This window comes from Topomyia yanbarensis, chromosome 2, assembly GCF_030247195.1.
Source record: "Topomyia yanbarensis strain Yona2022 chromosome 2, ASM3024719v1, whole genome shotgun sequence".
Lineage (NCBI taxonomy): Eukaryota > Metazoa > Arthropoda > Insecta > Diptera > Culicidae > Topomyia > Topomyia yanbarensis.
In genome coordinates, this window is record NC_080671.1 from 68790727 (window position 1) to 68813483 (window position 22757).

Genomic DNA, 22757 nt, shown 5'->3' on the forward strand with positions numbered 1-22757 from the left:
AAGAGACGCTTGTTGAACTTATTTAATAAGTTTCTCGAGGCTAACATTGTCCCACTCGATTGGAGACAAGTGAAGGTCATCGCCATCCAAAAACCAGGAAAACCAGCCTCCGACCACAATTCGTACCGTCCGATCGCAATGCTAACCTGTATCCGGAAGTTGTTCGAGAAAATGATCCTATCCCGCCTCGACAATTGGGTCGAAGCAAATGGCTTACTGTCAGATACACAATTTGGTTTTCGCAAAGGCAAAGGGACGAACGATTGTCTTGCGTTGCTCTCAACTGAAATTCAAATGGCCTATGCTAGCAAAGAGCAGATGGCATCAGTGTTCCTAGATATTAAGGGGGCTTTTGATTCAGTTTCGATCAACATTCTTTCAGAGAAGCTGCACCAGCATGGTCTTTCAGCGACTTTAAACAACTTTTTACTAAACTTGTTGTCGGAAAAGCACATGCATTTTTCGCATGGTGACTTATCGACATCACGATTTAGCTACATGGGCCTTCCCCAGGGCTCATGTCAAGCCCCCTTTTATACAATTTCTATGTCAACGACATTGATGAATGTCTTGACAATTCCTGCACGTTAAGGCAACTTGCAGACGATGGCGTGGTGTCTGTTACGGGACCCAAAGCTGTCGATCTACAAGGACCATTACAGAATACCTTGGACAATTTGTCTGCTTGGGCTATTAAGCTGGGTATCGAATTCTCCACGGAGAAAACTGAGCTAGTTGTATTTTCAAGGAAGCGTGAACCAGCACAACTACAGCTTCTATTAATGGGTCAAACTATCGCTCAGGTCTTCACAGTAAAATATCTAGGGGTCTGGTTCGACTCGAAAGGTACTTGGGGATGCCATATTCGGTATCTGAAACAGAAATGCCAGCAAAGGATCAACTTTCTTCGTACAATAACCGGAACATGGTGGGGTGCCCACCCAGGAGACCTAATTAGGTTGTATCAAACAACGATACTGTCGGTAATGGAATACGGATGCTTCTGCTTTCGCTCCGCCGCGAACATACATTTCATCAAACTCGAAAGAATTCAGTATCGTTGTTTGCGTATCGCCTTAGGGTGCATGCAGTCGACCCATACGATGAGTCTCGAAGTGCTGTCGGGCGTTCTCCCGTTGAAAAATCGATTTTGGGAACTCTCATATCGATTGCTCATTCGATGCGATATCTTGAACCCGGTCGTGATTGAAAATTTCGAAAGGCTTGTTGAGCTCAATTCTCAGACCCGTTTCATGTCCCTGTACTTTGACTACATGGCGCAGAATATTAACCCTTCTTCTTACAATCCCAACCGTGTGCATTTCATAAATACTTCTGAATCTACTGTTTTCTTCGACACATCCATGAAAGACGAGATTAGTGGAATTCCGGACCACATACGCCCACAAGTGGTTCCAAACATTTTTTTTAATAAATTCCGAGAAGTCGACTGTTCTAAGATGTTTTATACTGACGGATCAAAACTCGAAGGATCCACTGGCTTCGGTATTTTCAATCAAAAGTTCACCGCCTCCTACAAACTCAGTGACCCTGCTTCAGTTTACGCCGCAGAACTAGCTGCCATTCAGTATACCCTTGGAGTCATTGAAACATTACCCGCAGGCCATTACTTCATCGTTTCGGATAGCCTCAGTTCCATTGACGCTATTCGCTCGATGAAACATGGAAAGCACTCCTCGTATTTTTTGGGGAAAATACGGGAGCTACTGAGTGCTTTATCTGACAACTCTTTCCAGATTACCTTGGTATGGGTCCCTTCTCATTGCTCCATTCCGGGCAATGAGAAGGCAGACTCCTTAGCTAAGGTGGGTGCCTTAGAAGGAGACGTTTACGAAAGACCAATTTGCTTCAGCGAATTTTTCAGTATTACTCATCAGAGAACCGTCGAAAGTTGGCAAACTTCGTGGAGCAGTGGGGAGCTGGGAAGGTGGCTACATTCGATAATCCCTAAGGTATCGACGAAACCTTGGTTCAAGGGGATGGATGTGGGTCGTGACTTCATTCGTGTGATGTCCCGACTCATGGCACACCATTACACGCTGGATGCACATCTCCGGCGTATTGGGCTCGTGGATAGTGGTATCTGCGCTTGTGGCGACGGCTATCACGACATCGAGCACATTGTCTGGGCGTGCACCGAGTACAGTTCCGCCAGGTCTTGGCTAATGGATACCCTGCGGGCCCGAGGAAGACCAACCAACGTCCTAGTTCGAGATGTGCTGGCAAGCCGCGATGTCCTCTATATGTCCCTTATATACACCTTTGTAAAAACCATCAATATACAAATCTAACTGCCCCTTCTTATTTTCCTTATCATTCTCAGAACCCTCTTCCTCCTGTATCAAAGCATCTGTATCGAATGAGCCAACACACACGGGACCTACGGCACGAAAATAACACGCTTAACTCGAAATGTAGCCGATCCACATCTGAGCCGTACTACGAAATCGTCTGGAAAAACCCCTGCCATCTTGAGGAGGACCACCCGGCGTCCCAGTACATGATTCCCCTGATGAAGGCCACCCGAGTTTGTGATCCATCCGTTGATCTCACGATGCCTGAAACTGAAATAATTTTCTCTCCCTGCCATCTTTGTCTACCCTCCCTCCCCTGACTCTTATACCCAGAAGTAACACCCCGACCCCCCCCAATATCATCACGAAGCATTTAGCTCTTCTTGTCTCTTCTAGTTTTAACTATTATATTATATAATCTCGTTGAAAATGCCCAACTCTACTACCCACAAAAATAACTATAATTACGAATCTTTACAAAATTCAATCATGTCCTCTAGTTATTCCTAGTTTTAAGTTAGTCGTAAAAAATTGTCCCCCTTAGTTAAACATTATTTGCTCCAATTATCTCACTGATAAAAATGTCAAACCATATTGCCACAAAAACTAAATGACCCTCCTAATCTTACGAAAATAATATTATCCCCTTGTGTAGATATATAAGATAGCTATAAAATCGCATTAGTTTCATTTTAAAAAAAATCAATATGTAATCCCCTAGTTTTAAGCAATTTAAAATGTAAAACAAAACAAAATTGGCACCTTTAAGCTAACGCAACGTGCCTTATCAAATAAACGATTTGAATAAAAAAAAAATATTTTAATTTCGTGGAAATTAATAAAAGTGTCAAAATATACACTTTATTTCCAAGAACGGCGGCAAAGAAGCACGATAGACTTGTTTTCTCGTGTTTTGGAATAGCGGTAGCAATGCAGTGAGCACAAAAGCGATACCGTGATAAACTCATTCGCTCATTCTCCAGCGGCTTTACTTATCTAGAAAAATAACACGTTGTAGTTATCCGGAGAAGTTGTATGAGTGCCAATAACTTTTCGTGTGAAAATGCGAGTTTTTATTGTCGGTAAAAAGTTTTTTCAGTCTTCTCGGAATGGAATATTTGGCTGTAAAATTTCACTTCTGCCATCCAATACTGATATCATTACGTTAGCCTAAGCAGAAAATTTTGTTTTCCAGCGCAACCCTAAAAACGTGGTTAAAAATGAGTTGGGATTAATGCTGCCGTGTTTATGTAGAAGACAACAAAATACTGATACAACTTCACAATCTGTTTATGAAAAATTCACGTTTCAATATAAACAAGTAAATGAGTCAAAATTTCCCAAACGGGCCACCCAAAATAGGTAGGGGAATCAGGCCAATTCGTATCTAGTAAATGTTTATGAAGTATAGAAGTGAAACACATCAACCGATTTACAAATTGTTATTGTTTCCTATAAGCCTGATCAATTGCGCACATTTTTTCTGATTCGTTTAACCTTAGAGTCATTCGTCTCTTTTTCGGATTAGAGAAATCTCATTAGAAAAATCTCTAACCCTATATGCGGTGTTGGGAATCGAACACAGATGAGCTGTGTACAAGGTAATCGACTTACCAAATACGCTATGCCCGTCCCCTTTCTTACCATGGGTCCTACTCTCACAGTGACATAACCTAGTGACTAGAAGGAAATTTCCCTCTAGTCACCAAGTGACGTGACTATGAGAGTAGGGCCCCGTATTATGCATAAGCGTTTTCGCGCAAAAGTGAGTAGAAATCAATACTATTTGTATTTTACCCAATTTTCAAACCGTGACATGGAAAGTTCTTTCGATTTGCAACAAGTCATGTTTTCTTGAAAACTTTTTCGCGATGATAAATGGCCTGAGTTATTTTTGTTTACAGCAAAAATCTAGTTATTTGGTACATTTTTTTCATTTTTTCAATGATCATCAGAAAAGTTTCGTCCATAAATTATAGCCTACATTAATTACAATCGAATGCTGTATAAGTATGTATATGTATATGTATATGTGGCTGTACACACTCAATTTAGTTCGGTAATTTTCCAACAGCCGTGAAGTCAGCAAATTAAGAAACTTATATCTCAGCAAAGTGACATTTGTTTACTAATTTAAGGCGAAATATTATCCGAGTCTCAGTTACGTCACGTCACTTTTACTGATATCTCAGCAAAAAAATTGTTAGCCGAGATCTTAGCTGTTGAGATTTCGGCAAAAGATGCAAAAAAAGCTGAGATTCGGTAGAAAAAATTAAGTGTTTTTGTCAAGTCACAATAACAACTGTAAAAGTTGCACTCAGCACCCCCAAATAAACAGCTTCATCAGCGAGGAAGCTAATACAAATGACGACGGACAAAGAAGTGCAGGAGACAAGAGCAAGAACAAAAATTTAACAATGAAGGTATTGGCGTGAATGAGAAAAAGCGAGAAATGAATGATCCAGTAGGCTTGCAAACAAATATTCATTTCCAAATATTCCACTCAGAATCTAAAACTTCGGTAATGTTTTAAAAATGAATGTTCCTTTCCCGATGTAATAATCGAAAGTAAACAAACCGAGACTCTCTATTCAGGACGTTCTATATCTGTGACGATTCAATATTTGGATGTATGGCCAAATAATTAAGTTCCCAGCGATATAAGTGTGCAATAAATAAATCAACTGTTTAGTTTCTCACCAGCACTTGGTTACTCCACCAACAAATTACTCATCACTAGGGTGTTAGAGACCAAAATCCCTATAAGAAACTGGCCGTTGATTGATCCATAATCTAGTGGAGCATCGAAAATCAATCAAAATCTGTTTATCTTTGTCTAATACGCAGCAATCCATCACAGTGGTTATTGTTTATTGGTTTCGCCCAATGTGCTCGACCGTGTATACCCTCGCACCAGTCTGTTATCCAGCTGTTACGTTGAGGCTGCTCGGTAATCGTTCGATAACACGGGTAAACTATATAATCCTTCAGCTCGTTACTGATTGACCGACCTCCCAGCGGGTTGTCCGATTAGGGCTGTTTACGCATCCCCACGATTCGGGGTCGCATCACTCATGGCCTGCTGGTATCTTATCATCATCAGCTAGCCAAGGTACTAATAATGGAGAATTGCTAATTTCAATATCGGCTCCGCTGACTGATGGATTTTTTCATCGTCATCTAGTAGGTACTGTACTTCATTGCAAAAGTCTTATCAATCAATAGCACAGTTTCTGATAACATAAATGGTAGGTATCTATTCTTTATGAAATCAGTTTCGAAGAGTATCTGTAAACATCTGCTGTAATAATTTAGTCCTTCATTTAATATGTTTTTCACTTAAATAAATTCCGAATATGCTGTAGTTTGGCATTGTGGCTTTTGGAGGCTACTAAGACATCACAAAAGGTATTTCATTTCGGCTGTTATTCTGATAACCAATACCTAAACAAATTAGTTGTGGTCTTAAAATAAGCAAAAAATCAGTTGGAAAATATATGGCTTCTCAATCGTCACCTTCGCTTAATGCACACATCTGTACGATTCAAACCATATGTGAAATGCTAGCTTAGCTATACAACGCCAACCACCAGAACATATGATCGGTGTTAAGTCAGACCGGACTAAGTCGCAAAACATCAAAAAATGAGATAATGATAGCACTGGATGAAGAACTTCTTCATCTACATAAGACTTTTGCCAGATTTGAAATATGTGACAGTAAGCAGGAGTTATGGCGATAACTAATTTCCGATTATAATGTAAAGGATGCTGCGATTCAAACTTTAATCTCGTTTTTCTCGAAATAAATAAATTGTTACTTAGTCCGCTATGACTTAACACCGACCATATGACACTCGAGATTCATATAAAAAATAGCCGGTTCGCCCCATGGTCCGCATGCGCGATAGTTCGCGCAGCCGGTTGCTCACCTACTACATACCCACACCAATAACGTCCACTCGTTTCAGCTTTACATTTACAACCCACTCAAACGAACCGCACGGTTTTTTTTCCCTACTGTTAGTCGGCCAATCTTCAAGGTCCATTAAGGTCAAGCTCCGATTACCGTAACAAGCAGAATAAAACTATTACTTAACCATTATACTCTGTTCTGTCGGTTGGTGAGAAAGTTACCCTTAAGAAAAGCTCCTTCCTTCAATTGAATAATATTTGCATTTTTTTTTCGTTCTTCATTTGCAGACGCTCTATATCGTTGGACACAGCAACACGCCTAAGAGAAGCCGCCATGAGTAAACTAATTCGCCAGGTATCGATCGAATCGCCCGCCCCAAAGATCAAAGACTGCGTGTTCAATATGGTGGTTCCAGTACCGGACACGCCACCGAACGGGGCCCGTATTCTTGTGGTGTACGCCGGGGCATGCTACCGAAAGAATCAGTCCACATCGATCTCGTCGATCAGCAGTCAGCTGTCTGATACCGGTGACATCACCGCATCGCTGCACATACTAGCAAAACAAATGCAGAGCGGCAACTTTTCCAGTATTAGCGAGGAAGGTCCAGACAGCAAACCGATTCAGACTCACCAGACTTCGGTGGCTATTCAGCACAATCCAGCGGCACATCATGGCGTCCGGGACGGTGCTTTGTTCCCCGGTTTCGAAGTGGCCGGCGTCATCGAATCGCTCGGCAGTGAAATTAAAGAAGACTGTGGCTTCAAGGTAGGCCAACGTGTGGTCATCTATCCGTACGAAGGTGTCCCGGCCGGTTACTCCGAGCTTATGGTGGTCCCGGATCTGATGTATCTGATTCCTATTCCCGACACGCTGCCTCTGAGTGTGGCAGCCACGCTGCCCACCGGTGCACTGTTGGCCCAGAGCGCTATCATTTCCGCGCACAAAATCGTGGACAGTCTACTTTCGACGCGACCAAACGAGAAGGTAAAGATACTGATCGTCGGCACCGGTGGACTGGCGCTGTGGGCTATCCGAATTGCGGCACAGCACTTCTATACGCCGGCTACCAAGGACAAGATTCAGATCACTGTGGCCAGTCTGCGAGATGAAGGGTTCGTGCTGGCGAAGAAGTGCGAAAAGTAAGTACATTGTTCTAATTGTCTGTAGTTTGCTAAGATTTGTATACAGTTGCGAATTATTCTTCTATAGAGTGTGTTTAGATTTTTCATTGATTATATCTATCAGATCAACAATGCTTATCGTAGAAAAATGTGGGATAGTTGGTTCGGGTTCAACAGTCGGTTTCAACAGTCGATAAATTGTATTGTCGCTTTTAAAATGCTGTTGAAATCAAATTCTGCAACTGTGAGATCTTACATCCACATTTTACTTCTCCCTTAACATTTCTGTCGAGAAAAAATTTAATTTCTGTTTTTAAAAATTTCGCTTTTTTAAAAATTAGTTTTAGACGACGGGAAACTCTAAGCTTGCTCATATGACCCTATTTCACGCTTTTCTAAACTTTCTTCTTTCAGCTCCTTGCTCTCCCTTGAGTGGCTCTTAATATTGAAAAATATACTTCACCTTCCAGTTCTTTGCTAATTCTTGAGCGTTTTTTAAAAACGTCATATCTGCAATGAGTTACTCTCTGAGAAATATTCATTTAGTTATTGTTTAGTTCAGGGATTGTAATTCTCTCTCACTCACGCGAGAAGTAGCTTATCCGATGTCCAACTTTTCCGAGATAAGGTGAGTCGCAAAATTCTCCGTCTCCACAAATAGCGTGAGAATGATTTTCCGGATAACATTTATTTGACTTTTTCCTTCTCACCGGAGAAGAAGATAAAATTTTAATTTCGTGGAAATCAATAAAAACTTCAAAAAATACACTTAATTACAAAGAAACGCGGCAAAGAAGTATGATAGACTTGTTTTATCGTGTTTTGGAATAACGACAGCAAAGCAGGGAACGCAAAAACGATACCGTGATGAACTCATTCACTCATTCTCCGGCTGTTTTATTTATCCGGAGAAATAACACGTTGTATTTATCCGGAGAAGTTGTGTGAGTGCCAATAACTTTTCGTGTGAAAATGTGAGTTTTTATTGTCGCAGTAGCAAACTATCCGGGCGCATTTACTCATATGAGCGATAAATGCAATGCCTGGTTTAGTTATATTCATTTAGTTATGCCTTCCAGAGTGTATGTAAGAAGAGTGAAGACAACTGTCATAATTATCTGTCAGTAATATTCCAAACAAACAGACGACCTCTCAAAATACATGGATTTGACTCGTTTGGAATGACACTGACAAATAATCATTGTTCCAATTTTGACAGTGTCGTCACTTCCCTTATATACACTCAGATGGCCTCAGTAAATTATAGTCACTAGAATGGCCTACAGCAGAATAAAGATGCGACTTCGGAAATGGCATATGTAGCTGTGCCGTACGTCCCTGGAATACTAAAGAAAATTAAGAAAATATAATACAAAACTTTCAAACCAATAGCCAAAATAAAAAAAAAAACTGAATTTTCTCTAAGCTGAAGTACCCAATCCCCACAACAGGCAATGGCAAGACGTACACAGGACACGCGGGAAGAAAACTGGAAACGAAAGTAGTGGAGCACAAGAACTGGTTTAGCCCAGCACACTCTGCAAGAAGGACACATCTTCGATTTCGCCAACGAATGCCCGGATATTGCGGCGCTTATAAAAAAAATCTCACATCGCGGCAGTCGTAATGCGCAGCTTCAAATAGCCGCGTGACATCCGCCTATTCATTTCACACTTGTTTTTGTTTTGATTGTTATGAGCTCCTTTGAACAATTGTTTTTGTTTTGATGGCATACATTTTTGTTTCACATCATTATCGCAAATCTAATTAGTACTATTTAACGTTGTTTAGGATATATTTTCTTCCGTTATTTGACAAAGAAGTACGAGATCCGTTTTACTGTCCAAAACTGAGTATAGCAATGACCGACATCCGACAGAAAGTTTTCCATCAGCATGCTTCCTGCAATACAGTGTATCATTGCTTATATGGATACTACTATTTGTTCGGTGTTAAGTCATACCGGACTAAGTCGCAAAACATCAATAAATGAGATAATTATAGCAATGGATACAGAATTTCGTCAGCTACATTCGACTCTTGCCAGATTTGAAATATGTAACAAAAAACGAGAATTACGGCAAAAATTAATTTCCAATCATAATGTAAGGGATGCTGCGATTTAAATTTTAAACTCGTTTTTCTCGAAATCAATATTTTGTCACTTAGTCCGGTCTGACTTAACTCCGACCATTTGGGCTTAACCAAAATACAGCTTGCTCAAATATATGCCAAACACCGAACCACCATTTCTAAATGGATACGCCTTTATGAAACGGATAAGTTTTTTAGCAGAAAAGAACGAGAAAAGGTCTATCTTCGGTTTGGAACGACTGAAAGAACTTGGCTAGTTAATTTATATAAAGATTGTCCTATTCTTTACCTGGATGAAGCCACGGAAAGGTTTGAAAGAGTGTTTCATAAGCCAATCAGTACTGCTTCTGTAAGCCGAATTCTTCACGCAGAAGGGTTCTCATGGAAAGTCTTGGAACGACGAGCCATACAGCTAAGACAGCAAGATATTTATAGATTTTTTTTCTGAAATGTCCATTGTTTCATGGGATATACATAATATGATTTTTTTAGACGAGGTGTCGTGTGATAATCGAGCAATGCTTCGAAATAAAGGAAATGCACCAATTGGTGATAAACTAGTATACAGAGGGGAGTTTACAAGACGTCCACGTAGTTCGCTGTTGTGTTTTATAGGTTTCAATGGAGTACTAGAAACATTTGCGACCGAAGGCACCTTCACGCGAATAAAATTCTTTGAATGCGTACGAACATTTGCAACTTCCGGACAAGTAAAACGATATCCAGGAGAATATTCTGTTTGGGTGATGGACGGCGCTAGAATACACTGCCACCCTTCAATAATTAATTACTTACGTTATTTGGGTATTGTTATTATTTTTCTTCCGGCATATGCTCCTTTTTACAATCCAATTGAATATCTATTCGGCTACCTAAAAAAATATCTGAAACGCGTTTACGTAGAAAATAGTCGAAAAGATGTAACATTATGTGTAGCAGAGGGATTAAGACGTTTTAAAAATTTCGATTGCACGAATATTTACAAAAACCCGGTGGATTGTTCGATCCAAGTAAGGGACCATTCATAAATTACGTAACGCGTTTAGGGGGGAGGGGGTCCGAAAAGTTGTGACATGTTGTGACATATGGGGGAGGAGGAGTAAGCTAGACCGTTACGTAACATGTTTTTACTGAACAAAAAAAAATTTTTCGACGAATTTGTTACGTAATAGGGGAGGGGGGGATAGAAAAATTTGTGACAATTTGTTACATGGGAGGAGGGGGGAGTCAATTTGGGCAATTTTTGCGTTACGTAATTTATGAATGGTCCCTAAAGGGCTTGAACAAAACATGAAAAATTTTGGTTTTAAAACATAGTATTTTAATTTCTGCTTGCATGATCAATTTTCTTTAAAAAGTTATGTTACAAACTATCAATAAAATACAGTTGCTTTCGGTATAATTCGGAAAATCTTTTTATAACAAAAAACATTATTCGTGATCAACATCAATGCAATCTACAACAGATTGTGCCAGCTCTATTGAGAATTTGTTTTCCTTTACGGCTACGGAGCCCATCATTGTTCTCAACAATTCGCCGTATTCTTCTTGTTTCTGCTCCAACAACGAAATCCTTTGACCCATTATCGCAGTGATGTTTACCAGCTGTTGATGGTCTTTTTTTTTTAAAGCTTCAAGTATTCGACTATAAGCATTGTTAACGGTGTTTGCCACTTGAAAATCAATCCTTGCTTTATTGAGTAATGTATCACTACCCGATCAGAATGAAATAATAAGATTATAACAGAACTCATTTTTTGTAACCTATTGTGTTATAAATTAGGTCTCGTTAGTAGTTAAAATAACAGAAATTTATTACAAGTAGCAATGCGAGATATAGTTTTGAAATATTTCTGTTATGTGTTTCTGATCGGGTATGCACCGGAACAGAAGTAAATAAGCTAATGAGATGCTCCGGTGGCGTTTGATTTTGGAAATCGTCACGTGCATCTTGTGGCTTACTACAAATCCAACTCGCCCAGCATCCCCAGATCACATCATCAGCGCACAGGTATTTTCCATGTCGAGCCTTAAGCTCATCTTTCATTAAGTACTGAAGCGATTGATTTCGCACCTGCACGATATCTTGCTAAAGGTCGAATCAGCTGACTTTCCACCATGTTTCATTGCTGTAAATTTGTTACTGAATTCGAATATTTGAAGACTACCACTGTTATTTCTTTTGTTAGCCAACTTTGTAACATACTGTTGTCTACTTTCGAAGGACGAAAGCTCCGTTTACTAGTTTTATCGTTAAACACTAAAAATTTATCTCGATCAGTAAACTCAGGTTATGCATCATCCCACGAAATCTCTGGCTTAACATTTGGGATCTCCGAAAAAACAATGGCCCGATGGATAAACTTCACGCAAAACTCCCAGATTTTTCGCATAATTTCATCAGATGTGCCCCCAGTGACAGCAACATCTCCACATCTGTGAAATGTTTTTTGGCTTTTGAATTTTTTCTCGTAAACCGTTGCACTGAATCTTAGAATCGCATCGTCACTAACCTGAGCGTTCGATCCATCAGACAAATCAGCATCGAAAAGGTGGCTTTCATCCACCGGTGGAGAATCAGTGCGTCACTGTGATTATAAAATATCAGAATTCAATGTAAAACTCATTAAATTTTGTCGATTGTTAGCTTACCTTTTTCTTAACTCCATTTGCCGGGTTTGTAGAGCATTGCAACGAAGAATTGGAGTTTTCAAGCTCCGCTTCTGGATCCAAATCGCTTTTCAGATAAAATATCTCGTAATCTATTTCTAACTCTTTCAAACTCTTCGCAATTAAAGAGTCAGTATCGAAATGATCCGAAATATATTCTTCGATCATTTTCGCGATTTATGGTGTCGGATAGCAAGGATTTTTTCAATTTAATTTCTGCGCTTCCGTCGCCAAAAAAGGTAAACAAAGTTGAAGTGCCAAACGTTTTGGAGTCCCTCTATTTTCATGCAGTATGATAGTCAATTTTGTTCGCATGTTCGTCATACTCTCTCTTCAAGGGACCCAAATGCACCTAACCTGTCTTTGAGGCAATTTTTCGCCAAATCAAACGTCAACTGATTTCAATCGCATTTCGAATTTTTATCTTGCATGACCCAATACTTGAAAGAATCTAAAACCAGGAGAGTAGACTAACTGCAGAGATGTTTCGCATCAAAATACATGGCGAGGATAAAACGGTGAACCTACACGTACAAATAAAACAACCCAAAGAATAAGTTCATTTAACTTACTTTTGAGCTGTGCGTCGCACTTATTAGTGTTGTTATAAACAAAACGAGAGATTCGACTCAGTCGAGTTCTTCCGTGGAATAAGATAATTTTGAGTTGTTTGGCATATACTGAAAATTAGGTAAATTCAGCTTAAATTTAAGTATATTGAACTCAAGGTTGAGTATAAAAAACCTATCAATGAGATGTGTTTTTATCGTGGTTAAAAGGAAACAGACGACGGTCTGGTCACCACGCTTTGACAGTGTTGGAATAGTGAGGAGCGCAAACAGTCGTGAAGGAATGATCGCACGCCTAGTGATGGAGAGTGAGCGATAGTAGGAGGGAATGGAGGATGTGTGATATAAAGTTATGTGAGTTGATCGTTGTCATTTTTTATGAATGTTTTTATGTAATCCGAAACCTTACGTGCATAAATTGGAAAATTTTTATTTTTCGTTTTCTACGAGAAAAGTCAACAACTCCACGAAATAAAAATCTACAGAAAAAGGAAACATATTAAATGTAATTACACTATGGAGAAACTATCAGTAAAAATCTAGTGCACCTAGTAGTACAGTTGAACTTTTCTCTCTTATCCATACTACGATTACGTGGATTGTTATCTTCAATATAAATTTGACAATATCTTACTTTGTTATTACACTTAGCATCTACCGTATGCTTTTCGAAAGTGCGAAAATGTAGAAGTTGTCGAGATATTTCAAATTTTGTTCCGACAAATTCAATTATTTCGTTTCATTATGACGTTTTCATAAGCTATTCGCGTTTCTACTTCAATAACAATACCCCAGTAAAGTTCAGCCTGAAAAGGAACCGAAATTCTAGCTGGTTCTAGTTAACCGAAATACTAACTATAACCAGTCAGAATATATGGCAAAAGTCCAATGTAGCTGAAGAAATGCTTTATACAGTGCTACTATTACCCCATTTTTTGAAATTTTGCGACTTGGTCCAGTCTGACTTTAAACCGACCATATCAATATCGAGACGACTATTGCCTTAAATGCGTTTTGCGCTGGCTTGGACAGAAGTTTAAAGCAGACTGGTGTGCATTGTTATTTGCGCATATTGAGAACTCGCACGTTTAAATGTTTTTAAAAGGAACTCCATGACTGACTGGTTCTAGTCGACCCACCGAAATTCTGAAGAGTGTTGAAATAGTGCATCCTAGGTACTTACTTAACGTAATACCACCAACTCAGTAATACTTCCATCAGTACCACAGAGTTGAGTTTAAGAATTCTACTGGCTTCGCCACAACCAGAGAAAGTGACATTGAATGCGTACAACTTATTTGTGAATATTAATTACCCTACAACTGCATCAAGGATGTTAAAACACTATTCCAATCAGTTCAAATTTTAAAATTTCAAGTTTTGATTCTCAGCACGGAAATACCTCAACATCAGATCAAAGCATTCAACGGTAGGTTAATCAATATGGAAACAGATAGTTTTTTCAGAACTCCTCACTGTATGTGGGTTTGGTTGATCGAATGTTATGTACACTCAGGTTTTTTTTACACGGGGGATACACCGCCCATAAAAGCATAATAGACCCATATGAGTTTTTGTCGAAAATGAGTCATCTGTCGGTTTGTATTTTGTATCACCACTGAATCACGATACACAATTAAGATTACCAGGTTTGTTTAGAATTTCAAAATCCGCGTAAATTTCAAAATCCGCGTAAATGAAAACCACGTAAATTTCGTAAAATCTGCGTAAGTGAAGACCGTGTGAATTTAAGAATCCGCGTTAATGGAAACCTCGTTAATGTATACCGCGTAAATTTAAAAATCCGCGAAAAAAACCGCTTAAAAAATACCGCGCAAAAAACTTGCGTGTATTTTTTCCCCTGGCATTACTGTGCAAAGACGTAACCAGATATTTGGCCGAAATAAGGCTGAACAAAAAAGAAGAGTATTTCCCAAATGTATGTGAATAAAGAACAATTAAGAATGTAACTATTCGTACTATATTGTATCGAAAAATTAGTGCGATTTGTATAGCAAAAACCTATTTTAATCCACCTAGCGGTGCAATTGTGCCTTTCTCAATCATGAATCACGAGAATGTGTGCGTTGTTTATATTCATTAAAAGCTTTTAAATGCATATATTACATTTTATTATTATACATCACATGACAACTATATACAGGAAAATAAATCATTATTCGAGTTCTAAAATTTTGAAAAAGAAAAAACAGCCACGAAAAAGAAAAAACAGATTTTTATAAAAAAAAAATTCGAGATAACATAAAATCTCGACGTTCCATACATTTTAAGAATGTTTGGCATCAAAAATACGAATTCGATTTCTGAAATTTCATAGGGTCCCCCATTTGAAAAAAAATTTTGAGTTCCGGCTTACCTGACCGGACGATTTAGTCTATATTTCCGGCCCCATATAAGCGATCCGTACGAAATTTTATAGACATCTGTGGGATATTATAGCTATCATTTGGGACTAAGTTTGTGAAAATCGGCCCAACCATTTCCAGGAAACTGATGTGAGTTCGTAAGTTTTGAAAGATGGCCGCTTTTCCCGGGCACTTCCGGAACCGTCTATGGTGGTCAATGTAGTCAACGAAAGTTTGGTTGGCCGTCGGTGACCTAGAACAGCAAATTTAAGTTGTTTGAGAGACATTTTAGCGAAATTTTTACCTTTTTTGCTTTCATCGGAGTATCGGTTTGAATCGCAATTTGCTATGTGATCGCACACCACAACCTGTAACTCCGGAACCGGAAGTTGGATCGAGATGAAATTAAATAGCCATTTACGGAGATGCAACATCTTTCATTTGAGACCAAGTTTAGTTGAATCGGTCTAGCCATCTCCGAAAAACCGATGTGACTGTTATTCTGAATTTAGATACTTCCGCCGGGGCTTCCGGAACCGATGATGGTGGCCAATGTGGCCAAATAGACTTTGAATGGATGTTAGTGACCTAATACTACAAATCGAAGCAGTTGTGGTCATATTTTGGAAAAATTTTCACCATTATACATTCATTGCAGAATTTATTAAAATCGACATTTTCTGCGTGTTCGTACTCATCACCCTGTAATTCCGGAACCGGAAGTCGGATCCATTAGAAATTCAATAGCAGCCGAACGGGAACGTTGCACCTTTCATTTGAGACTAAGTTTGTCAAAATCGGTTCAGCCATCTCTGAGAAAAATGAGTTACATTTGTGGTCACATACACACACAGACGCGCACACACATACATACATACACACATACATACACACGCAGACATTTGCCGAACTCGACGAACTGAATCGAATGGTATATGACACTCGGCCCTCCGGGCCTCCGTTAAAAAGTCTGTTTTCAGAGCAATTGCAATACCTTTCTATTGAGAAAGGCAAAAATCATTCATTTTCGCTCGAAAACTAATTAAAGCTTATTTGCCATTGATTTTATTCTAACTCAAATTGTACTCAATCTTTATATTTCCTGAATGAAAAACAAAATTGAATGTAACAATTTGCGTATAAAGGCACAACACTCAATTCAGCAAGTTGATGTCAGTTACTGACGAGAGGAATACGAAACATTCAAATCCAACTTATGCGCAAATTGGTACTTCCGATTGTCCAATGAAAAATAGACACAGAGAGAATGACCGAAACGGTGACAATTCACTTTTTATTGGGCACACTGTGAAAATATATGTTCTCAAGCAGGAATCGAACCTGCGATTTCCCAGTCTCTAGTTGGGTGCGTTAACCATTCCGCCATCAAGAAGTGTGATGATGTCATCACAGATTCCCAACAGTATCGTGATCACCGGTCCATTGGTAGGTATTTGAGATGTGGCTCAGGGGATGTTTTCAAGGTTCTCTCGAAATAGAAGCTTTAGCAATAACTAAAATGTAGGTATTTGAACCGCGACATAATGTTTAGTTTTTATTCAACTGTATGAGTACACCCATATGACCAGGATTGAGCTCGAAGCGCCGTCGTGGTGAAAATGGTCAATCGGTTCGCCCAGCTACCGATCGTGGCACTTTACTTCAAGGCAAGAGGCGGAAAATGCTGCTATCGATGTTCCCATCGGTGTAATTGATTTGAGCACTTTTGTTGTTACGCCTGAACTGGTTGACCATGCCGCAAAGAAACTAAAAAGCTCTTTTTCACCCGGACCAAATGGCTTGCCCGCTGTTGTTCTACGCCGCTGCATCACTGGTCCATTGGTCCATTGAGTAGGATTTTCAATCGATCATTTGAGCAAGCTAAATTCCCTCGCATATGGAAGCAGTCATACATGTGTCCTATTTTTAAGGATGGCGATCGGTGGAACGCTGAAAATGATCGTGGAATAACCAGTCTTTCTGCATCCTCGAAACTTTTTGAGATAATTGTGAGTGTTGCCATGTTAGATTGTGCAAAGAATTACATCTCGTTCGATCAGCATGCATTTATGCCAGGAAGATCAGTCGCAACAAACTTGCTGAGTTTCACGTCCAGGTGCATCGCGGGCATGGATGCCAAAGCACAGATGGATGTCATATATACAGATTTAAAAGCAACGCTCGACAAAATTAATCACAGGATACTTCTTTGCAAGTTATCTCGACTGGGAATGTCTTCTCAACTCGTGGCCTGGTTGGAATCGTATCTTTCTGGAAGAGTTTTACAAGTAAAATTGAATGAAGCATATCTTCGCAGTTCTCAAATACATCAGGTGTTCCGCAAGGCAGTAACTTAGGACCCTTGCTATTCGCAATATTGGGAGCTATTTATGCAGATGATTTGAAACTGTACCTCCTAGTTCGCACGGTAGAGGATTGTTGGCGCTTACAAGGTCTGCTGCAACTGTTTGTTGATTGGTGCTGCAAGAATAAGCTTGTCTGTAACGTGGCCAAATGCCAAGTGATAACGTTTCATCGAATTTCACGGCCCGTTATGTTCGATCACAGCATTAGTTTTGACGAGATACGAGCAAGTGTGCGATTTGGGAGTGCAGTTGGATGCAAAGCACTCGTTGATCATCTCAAAAGCTTCGCGTCAACTGGGTTTTATCTTCAAAATTGCAAAGGAATTCGAGGATCCGCTTTGCATGAAAGCTCTGTACTGTTCATTCGTTCGCCCGATTTTTGAAAACGTCTCAGTGATCTGGTTACCACATCAAGTTTCGTAGTGCATTAGAATCGAACGAGTGCAGAAACGCTTCGTTCGCATGGCACTAAGAAGCCTGCCATGGCGAGACCCAGTTAATCTGCCACCATATCCGGATAGGTGTCAATTGCTGGGACTTGAAACATTACAAAGTCGCCAAAAAACTCAACAGGCGGTATTTATCGCACAACTAATCAACGGGGAGATTGACGCTCCAGAGATATTTGCGGAAGCAGATTTTCGTATACCAAATCGATCACTGCGAAGCGGAACTCTACTTCAACACAGATTCCATAGAACCGTATTTGGATACAACGAACCGATTGCGGCATGTATTCGCGCATTTACCGCCGTGGAGGAGCTTTTCGAATTTGGTGAGCCGTCCAGCCGCTTTGCCGACAAAATTAGACGATCTGCTGTATTACTTTTTAATGTGAAGATTTGTGTGTACTAGGACTTAAGATAAATTGTAGTTATAATTATTGTATGTGTTTGTGATTTTAAAAGATGGTGGTTTTGCGCCCGTCTGAGAATGGCATGAAAGGTGTCCAACTCAGATGGGCTTTTCCCATCCTGACTGTCCATGTAGACTCTAAAGTCCGATGGACATAATAAAGAAATAAATAAATGAATAATTGAGAATCGTATACTTGGAATTACCATTGTCATCCAATCAGTCGTCGTATTCTGGAGGTCCTACAATTATGGACGTTCTTAATAACTGTAATTTCGTTCTTTCTCCACCTCTTTCCAGAGTTAATCTCGTCCAGTGGAACGAGGATCTGTACGAGAAGCAGCTGATCGAGCGCACACACGATGCCTGCGATGGACTGGTGGACATTGTTATCGACTTCGGTACTACCTCGCGCAGCTTACACCGATCGATGAAGTGTCTGACTAAGGGCGGGACTGCGTTCATCAGTGACGAAATCGCCGAAAAACTGCTGGCCAAGTACGCTAAACGGGCGGAGGATCGAGGTGTGTCTATCGAGGTTGTTCCGACTGGTACCATCGAACAACTGCAAGCCCTAGTCAAGCTGGTGGCTGCCAATGAGGTAATTATATCGATAACAGAGATTAACATTCATAGAACTAACTGACGATTCTTTCGTTCAACAGATCGAACCTCCACCGCATACAGTATTCCCTTCGGAACAAGCTGCTGAAGTGGTACGCAAATTGGCCAGCTCAGAAATACCCGGCCGTGCCATATTAAGATTCCATGATATTGAATAAGCCAGTCCTACACACCCACACACAAACACTGAAACCCACAAACACAAACACATAGTCAAACTAACACAAAAGCTACAAAATTTTCTCCTTCTAAATACCTTCACACGATAGAACATATACTTACCATAAGTAAAAAAGTAACTAGTGAACAATTAATTAAAAAAGGAAGGAAATATTACCTACGTGGAGGGCAGTCGATATAAGGCACCCCGATGCGCTTAATCATTCTCATTTGATTATCTCTTGGGGCAAGTCGTGCAAGCAATGAAGCGTCGAAAGAGGATTAAACCAGCCGAGGAAGCAAAATAGAATGGCAAGAGGTTGCTGCAGCAAAACAAATCTGAATTACATTGAAAACTATAAATGTATAATTTAGTCTAAGGGCGGAACGAAGCAACAGGTTACGCGCATTGCAATTAATTCCACCTTTTCTTTCGATTCTACGTTTAGTCTGTAGATATGAATATGTATGTCTTTCATCATTGCAAAAAAGAGAAAGATAAGGTTTGTATCCTTTCATCCGCTTAGGCAGCAATTGATTAGCCTAACATGATCGAATGCGCAAACAGACTCCGGTGATCAGTTATCAGGAAATGTGCAGACGACACACACACGTACACAAATCAATTACACGGTATGGCAGGATTTTTGAACGAAAATCAGGACTAGTTTAAGGTACGACAAGAGAAAAATGCAACGCAACAGGCTTATGTATGAATTTGATTTCCCTATCGCATCTAGACTAAATAAACAATGATTTTTATGTACAAATCAACACGAGGGAGGACTATAAGCTGTATGCTAATGATTAAACAGGATAGAGGTTTGGACTATCAGGGATTTTGATGAAGTGTGATTAACTAAACACCCATCAGGACTATTGGAAGCTACCTATATCTGTTTTCTACCATCTCAATGTGCGAGTTAACGCAAGGATCAGCAGAGAATACGTTTTGTTATGAATATAAAATATACTTCAGTTGTGATTAGGTTTGCCCGTTACTGCTAGCTCAATTCCAAAGGATTTTGACGGCAGACGGGGGAACGTGTTTGGTTTAGTTTTTTATTTTATTTTTAACTTAATATCATAAACGATAAATGCGAATGCAAACGATAACTGAAATAAATGATTAAATTTATGCGATGTGTTTAGAATTATCTTAAACTTAATTGTAGCTTAAACACAAAACAGAACAGAAGAAAAACAAAACATGTGTATTATTGAATAAAAGAATAAAAACTGTATAGGAGTTTAAAAAAATTAATTTAGTCATGCGTATTTTTTCATTGAGAATATTCTGGTCGCAGCAACGCGCTATGCGTCTCCATCAATCAAGACCAGTGGGTACACGCGCTAATTATGAACAAAGAACTAAATAAAGGTAGAAGCATTACCTAAAACTATAGGCGTGCGCAGTACATATACTTTCAGTTTTGGAAAGCCTTCACTATCAGTTAGATTTTTGGTCAAAGTTTCTATAGTAAAACAGATATTTTACCTCCATGTTTCTATGTTATTTTTCGTTGATATCTCTCGCTTCTGTCCGCACTGAGCTTCGCACCTCACCATCTGGACCTTAGATTGCGGCCCATCAACACATGTGCCCGGACCAACAGCTTTACTTCCTTTCCGAAGAAAGACGTGACAACCGATTTTTCACGTTATTTATTTATTTCCTAAATCCAGAAACTGATTCATCAAACAAAGACAACCAAAGTATTTTGGTTCTTGTCTTCAATCCAAGCTACATAGCTTAGTAGTATTGGTTAGTAGGGAAGGAAAATGCGAAGTGGATATGTGGGTATAATTATGGTATGGTATGAATTATCTAATGAACTATAAAATAACAATAAATTAGGTTGATCTCACCAGATTTTTTGAATGTCCTGCAACTGGAACATGCTTCAGGCACCACCGTTCCACCACATTTTCCGTGTCTTCTGTTGGTAGTGTTTTAACTATTATATTCAAGGTCCTGGGTCGTCGGTCACAGAACTTTGTTATTTTTATTCTTGGTCTCAATAACAGTGTTCAAATGCACAGGAATAAATCCGGCGTTAGTAGTTCCATGTAATTGTGGAAGGTATCGTAGGAGCGATTAGTTGTATCAGAAAAGTAACAGACTTGGGGCCCTATTCTCACAGTCACGTCACTTAGTGACTAGAAGGAAATTTTGTTCTAGTCACTAGGTGACGTGACTGTGAGAATAGGGCCCTTGAAAGGTCCGAGCGGATATAACGGACATCGAGAATTTGCTCTTTCTTCGTCACTGTGGCGTTTCCATGTCAATAATAAGTCCTACTGATCGTTTTGAGAACACTCAATGAATTATTCGTGGTAGAATGTCAATATTTTGTAACAATTACATGGAATTATGGGTTTTGGACATAGCAGATTATGAATCTCAAGTCAATTTTCATAATCCTTACTAAAAAGTAAATGGTGTTTCAGTCAAAATCGAGAAAAAAGGTTTCGTGATTTATAAACACGAATTTGAGTTAATAGTTTGGCAAAGCTGTACTATTGTGCAACATGAGGGCACACTATGTCACCATTCACCTCTGATACAGAACTCCTATCCCTTACCTCCCCGCGGTGTCAAGCGGGGTACGAGCCACCATGTGCCGTTTTTGCTTAAACCCGGAGCTGGGTCTGGTTCTGGCCCAAACCGCTGTCAGTTCACACATTTTAACAGCGATTGGGGTTGGAGCATGGCTCAGTTTCGTTTTGGGCGGAAGAGGCATTAGTGAAGATTTGTGGGTCGTATGCTCCCTGTCAAAAAAAATGCGGACGAACATGGTCAGGCGATTTAAACAGTTTAACTCAACTCGCCTGTGCTAATTGCCCCTAGGAACAAATGCAATTTGCGAATGCGATTTCAACACTTAGACAAATTTTCTGGCGGCTGAAAAGGACTTGGTTGTTTTTGCGTTTTTCAAACATGGCGGTTCATGTTTGGCTTAAGCTTAAAATAGTTTTTTTTTAACGATTGGCGTGTTATCGCTTGTATTTTGTTTGTCTAGTGCACTTCATTTAGCCAACAAATGTGGGAAATTGTGGAATCGTGTGTAAATATAGCGGAACAAGATATCTGACCTAAACTCTTAATAAAAGTCAGATTGTGGTAAGTTTTGGTGTGTAATTCCAATTTAACCATTGATTCTTCCTATAATTTGGTGCTGATTACCTAGTGTAGTGATAAGTTTATGTGAGTAGATAATGAATCCGAAAATAAGTAATATTTGTAATTTTCATATTAGGCAATTAAGGGCGATTAAATGGCGCGTTCCCTGGGCGATTTGGGGGCGATTTAAGGGCGGGTAGAGCGGCAAAAAAATGACGGCTGCAAATCGCCCAAATGTTTCATTTGAAATAGCCCCCTAATTGCCAGCAATTTGCTGGCAAATTGAAGGGCAATTAGCGCATCCGAGTTGGCAAATAGCCCTCAGTTAGCCAGCAACTTGCCCTTTTTGACTGGGCTGACATGGAAGGGAAATCAGGAATCAGTAGCGGCTGGCTGAAATGGCACGTTCCACATGTTGATCGGAGATTTGTGCCTTACCATGATTTGTCTTTTCGTCATATCCCTGATGGGCAGAATTGGGGAAGCGGTAAGGTTAGGGATTAGGAAAATATAACGACACAGTGAACATAGACAATACGGAAGCATTCTCCACTTCCAAGGGAATGAAGACACTT

At 39.7% G+C, this 22757-nt stretch overlaps 1 protein-coding gene across 3 annotated transcripts in view; it reads left to right on the forward strand.

Moving 5' to 3' along the window:
- LOC131678336 (uncharacterized) overlaps positions 1–20322 on the forward strand; it is a 102721-nt gene extending 82399 nt beyond the window's left edge. For all 3 annotated transcript variants that reach the window (XM_058958404.1, XM_058958403.1, XM_058958402.1), the window contains exons 2-4: positions 6519–7373; positions 18576–18876; positions 18941–20322. In XM_058958404.1, the coding sequence (XP_058814387.1) occupies positions 6565–7373; positions 18576–18876; positions 18941–19057 (1227 nt within the window). In that variant the 5' untranslated portion in view covers positions 6519–6564 and the 3' untranslated portion in view covers positions 19058–20322. The remainder of the gene's footprint in view (positions 1–6518; positions 7374–18575; positions 18877–18940) is intronic.
- The last annotated feature ends 2435 nt before the right edge of the window (positions 20323–22757 follow it).